We start from the raw sequence: 4,705 nt of genomic DNA, 5'->3' as shown, positions 1-4,705 counted from the left end.
GTAGTCTTATCCTTAGCTACGAATCTATCTTGGGAGTTATGGCAGATGGATGTCAAAAACGCCTTCCTACAAGGAGAATTAAAGGAAGAGGTTTACATGACACCACCACCGGGTCTTGAAGACATGATCACTCCGGGAAAGGTATTGAGACTAAGGAAAGCTATATATGGCTTAAAGCAATCACCACGAGCCTGGTACCACAAGTTGAGCACCACACTTGTTAGTTATGGCTTTAAGAGAACCCACTCGGATAACTCTCTCTTCACTCATCAAAGCGATAAAGGTATAGTGGTTGTTCTTATTTATGTAGATGATCTTATCATCTCCGGGGACAACCATGAAGGTATAAAGGATAGCAAAGCTCATTTAAATTTTGTGTTTGATATAAAAGATCTTGGTGAGCTTAAGTACTTTCTTGGGATTGAAGTGTGTCGTTCTCCGGAAGGCCTATTTCTTTCCCAACGAAAGTACACCCTTGATTTACTTTGTGAAACAGGAATGTTAGGAGCTAAACCGGTTGACACTCCGCTCCCTGATGGCTACCAAGTTGAACGCAAGGGGGAGAGGAATGATCCTCCATACGAAGATCCCTCTCGCTATCGCCGTCTAGTGGGTAAGCTCATCTACTTAACACTTACTCGACCTGACATTTGCTATGCTGTGAATCAGGTTAGCCAGTACATGAAAGCTCCAACAACTTATCACTGGAGTATCTTGCAAAGAATCCTTCACTATCTCAAGAAGAGCCCTGGCCAAGGAATGTGGATGGGCAAGAATGACAATACCGAGCTTGTAGGATATTGTGATGCGGATTGGGGTGGCGATAGGACGGATCGAAGATCAGTCACAGGATACTGCACCTTCATAGGAGGCAACCTAGTCACGTGGAAAACCAAGAAGCAAAAGGTGGTCTCGATGTCGAGTGCCGAATCCGAGTAAAGAGCGATGCGGAAGCTGACCACCAAGCTCACGTGGCTCAAGGCATTGTTAGAAGAGCTAGGCATCAAACCATCAACACCAATCCCTATGCATTATGACAATGAAGCCGCAATCCACATAGCCACAAACTCGGTGTTTCATGAAAGAACCAAACACATCGAGTTGGACTGCCACAAAGTTAGAGAAAAGATTGAAGAAGGAGTCACACTCCCATATCATACACCAAGCGTGGACCAACTCGCTGACATCTTCACCAAGGCTGTCTGTCGTAAAGTTTGTGATCACATTCACCACAAGCTCGGACTGGTGGACTTGACACACCCTTGATCAAGTCTCCTACCCGTGACCATCACACTCTTTTTCCCTCAAGATAGTTTTGTCCCATGTGGTTTTCTATTTTGAGGTTTTTAATGAGGTGATGGCTTACGGGGTTCCAAGCTTAACCGTTTCACCTGGTTAAGCTTGAGGGGGAGTAATGATCTAGGAAACAAGATCAAGGTTGTCCGTACGAATGTCCGTACAAGCGTCCGTACGGTCTCGGCCCTTAGGCCACGGTTCGGTCCAAGTAATAAGAAGGAGAGGCCTTAATGGTATTGAAGCCCAAAGAAGAGAAGGATCTAGAAGAGAAGAGAGCAAAATATCTTATGAGAAGAAGTCACATGTTACCTTAGGGACGAGCATAATCGAGTCAACTAAGGAAAAAAGGGTCGCTATCATCATTAATGCCGATCAAGACTAATCACATGAGAATATCCCCTTCCTTTTGTATCCCAATGGCTAGTACCTTTGGTATCTCTATATATGGCTATGTAAACAACCTAAGATGTATTCTAATTAAATCTTTTGATTTCATATTCTCTTATTCTCTCGATTCTCTTCCCTTATTCTCTAGATAATTCCGCAATTCTAACACTACAATGGTGGCTCAGCTCTCTCTCTCTCTCTCTCTCTCTCTCTCTCTCTCTCTCTCTCTCTCTCTCTCTCTCTCTCTCTCTCTCTCTCTCTCTCTCTCTCTCTCTCTCTCTCTCTCTCTCTCTCTCTCTCTCTCTCTCTCTCTCTCTCTCTCTCTCTCTCTCTCTCTCTCTCTCTCTCTCTCTCTCTCTCTCTCTCTCTCTCTCTCTCTCTCTCTCTCTCTCTCTCTCTCTCTCTCTCTCTCTCTCTCTCTCTCTCTCTCTCTCTCTCTCTCTCTCTCTCTCTCTCTCTCTCTCTCTCTCTCTCTCTCTCTCTCTCTCTCTCTCTCTCTCTCTCTCTCTCTCTCTCTCTCTCTCTCTCTCTCTCTCTCTCTCTCTCTCTCTCTCTCTCTCTCTCTCTCTCTCTCTCTCTCTCTCTCTCTCTCTCTCTCTCTCTCTCTCTCTCTCTCTCTCTCCCAGTGGTGGCTGCTTTTAGGCTTAAGTTTGAATGTTCTCTTTGACGGCACAAGAAGGAGATAATCTTAATTAATGACACACGACATCCCTTTTGTCGTTTAATAATTTCTTCACTTGGGCCTCAAGGGATAATCTTAATTAGTCCTTGACGTTCGGATTTTCAGTTCAGATCGGATCGGTTTTATGGATTGGGATATATAGAATCCGTTTAGAATCCGACTGTTTTTCGGATCGGATCAGTTTGGATTCGTTCGGATTCAGATCGGTTTTTAATTTTTTTTAAAATCCAAACTGAAACCGAATTGGTTATATATATATTATTTGGAAAGTAAAATCAGAAAGTTTGAATACCTCAGATGGTTAGAGCTTGTGTCCCTTAACTTCATTGTCTCAGGTTTGAGTCCCCCATATGGTAATTTAACTTAAATTTTTTTAAAAGGATCCATTTATAGTTAATGGGCTTCAAAGAAGGCCCGAAAATAATATAAACATACACCCAAATGTATAGAAAATAAAGTATATTCGGTTTAGCGGATAATCGATCAGATTTCTGTTCGGTTCGGTTTAAAACCAAAATCTGATTCACAACCAATATAGAAACTGATCGGTTTTAACAGCTAAACCGAAACCAATCCAAATCGGTTTGGATCGCTTTATTCGGTTTCGGATTATATGCCCAGGGCTAATCTTAATAACAAAACAAACCGGTCCAATTAAAATTGAGAAATCGTGGTGTAACAAATAACCCCCACTTAGTTGTTTTTGATAAGTGTAAAATCCTTTAAAACTAAAAACTCGAATTGGTAGATAGCCTATAAAAGTATTCGGATGTATATATCGCATTGGAGAAAAAAACCTAAATCGATTAAACCTTCATACAAGCATCCGCCGCTTGGTTCCACCGAGCAAAAGTTGAGAAATTTAGTGATGGAAACAAATAATAATGGTTGAGAAGAATGCGGGAATAACGTCAACGAGGAGTACGAGTTTTGGGTTCGATTGGGGGAAGCTGGGGTAATTATTTCATCTTCTTGGTTTTTAGTTTGATTTGATATGTCTCTAGAATTTATCCAAAAAACCTAACCCTAGCCCTAGTCCAGTAAATTGTGTTCAAGTTTGCTTTTATAATCGCCTTCTAATATTGCTTGTACATGTGACCGAAACCCTAACTACTTACTTTATGGTAATGATTATGTATATATGTCAGGGGTTCGACATCGAGCATTTGATAGACACGAAACCACCTTCTTGTTTGGTCGGCTGTCGCAAGTTTGATAAAAATGATGATTACACGGCCGATATTGTCCTTTTTGCTAGGATGGGGATGATAAGAAAAGAAAACAAGAATGGAGCAGAGAAACAAAAGTATTTTTCTTATTGCATACTGCTTGAATGAATACAAAGAGATGACAGAGGTTTGTTTTAAATAGCCTAAGCACACATTGTCGCTACACTATAGCTGGCAACCCTATCACTGTCACCTAGAGTCTGCAAGAGTCCAAAACGATTGTACAGAGTAGGTGGGAGCTTCCTGCAACTTTCACTTTTGGCTGCTTGTACAACACACACATTATTACCGTTGTAGACAAGGCTGACTGCAGGTTTAACATTGGCATTGGGCTTTGCAGTTTGGTTGCTGGGCTTGATAGCAATTGAGGCCTTGTTCAAAACAGAACTTGACTTGGTTGCAGACTCTGTTTTGTTGTGAAGCAAACTGATGTTGCTTTTACCCCCCTTCAAACTTGAGGTGAGTGGAACACCAACTCCAAGTTTGTCTCTCAGTAAAGTGAATGCCTGCTTGGGTAATGACTTGGTGAATATATCAGCGATTTGAAGAGCTGCAGGAACATGTCCAGTTTCAATGTAACCAAGAGCTACTCTTTCTCTGATGTAGTGCCAGTCAGTCTCGAAATGTTTGGTTCTGGCATGAAAGGCTGGATTAGTTGTCAAATGAACTGCAGAGAGGTTATCACAATGCAGGATTGCAGGACCTGTTTGAGAGACATGAAGATCTTTGAGAAGTGAAGCGATCCAGGTGAGTTCTGCAGCAGTTTCAGCCATCGCTCTGTATTCAGCCTCAGTCGAAGATCTAGCAACAGTTTGTTGACGTTTTGCACTCCATGAGATGATGTTGGTGTTTAAAAACGTGCAGAAACCAGTAGTGGACCTCCTTGTTTCTTTGCAGCCTGCCCAATCACTATCACTGTACGCAAGCACAGGTGGAAAACTTGTTTTGTTGAGACGCAGCCCAAACATGGTGGTGCCTCTTATGTATCGCAGTATTCTTTTAAGAAGACCGAAATCTGCCATTGTTGGTGTATGCATTCGTTGGCACACAAAATTGACTGCAAACTGAATATCTGGCCTCGTCAGAGTAAGATACTGTAATTTACCCGCAA

General features: G+C 42.1%; 2 protein-coding genes across 2 annotated transcripts in view; both read left to right on the top strand.

Annotated features, from left to right (window-relative positions):
- On the top strand, positions 46 to 939 carry LOC109133372 (uncharacterized mitochondrial protein AtMg00810-like). The gene has a single exon (XM_019246421.1). The coding sequence runs from the start codon at positions 46 to 48 to the stop codon at positions 937 to 939; it is 894 nt and encodes a 297-aa protein (XP_019101966.1).
- Positions 946 to 4,705, top strand: part of LOC104699369 (UPF0725 protein At3g19520-like) — an 11,157-nt gene continuing 7,397 nt past the window's right edge. Inside the window, exons 1-3 of the mRNA XM_010414683.1 lie at positions 946 to 1,207; positions 3,262 to 3,320; positions 3,514 to 3,626. Of these exons, the coding sequence (XP_010412985.1) occupies positions 946 to 1,207; positions 3,262 to 3,320; positions 3,514 to 3,626 (434 nt within the window). The remainder of the gene's footprint in view (positions 1,208 to 3,261; positions 3,321 to 3,513; positions 3,627 to 4,705) is intronic.

This window comes from Camelina sativa, chromosome 6 (assembly GCF_000633955.1).
Source record: "Camelina sativa cultivar DH55 chromosome 6, Cs, whole genome shotgun sequence".
Taxonomy (NCBI): Eukaryota; Viridiplantae; Streptophyta; class Magnoliopsida; order Brassicales; family Brassicaceae; genus Camelina; species Camelina sativa.
Note: the sequence above shows the minus strand (reverse complement) of the source record. Positions and strands in the feature narration are given on the sequence as shown.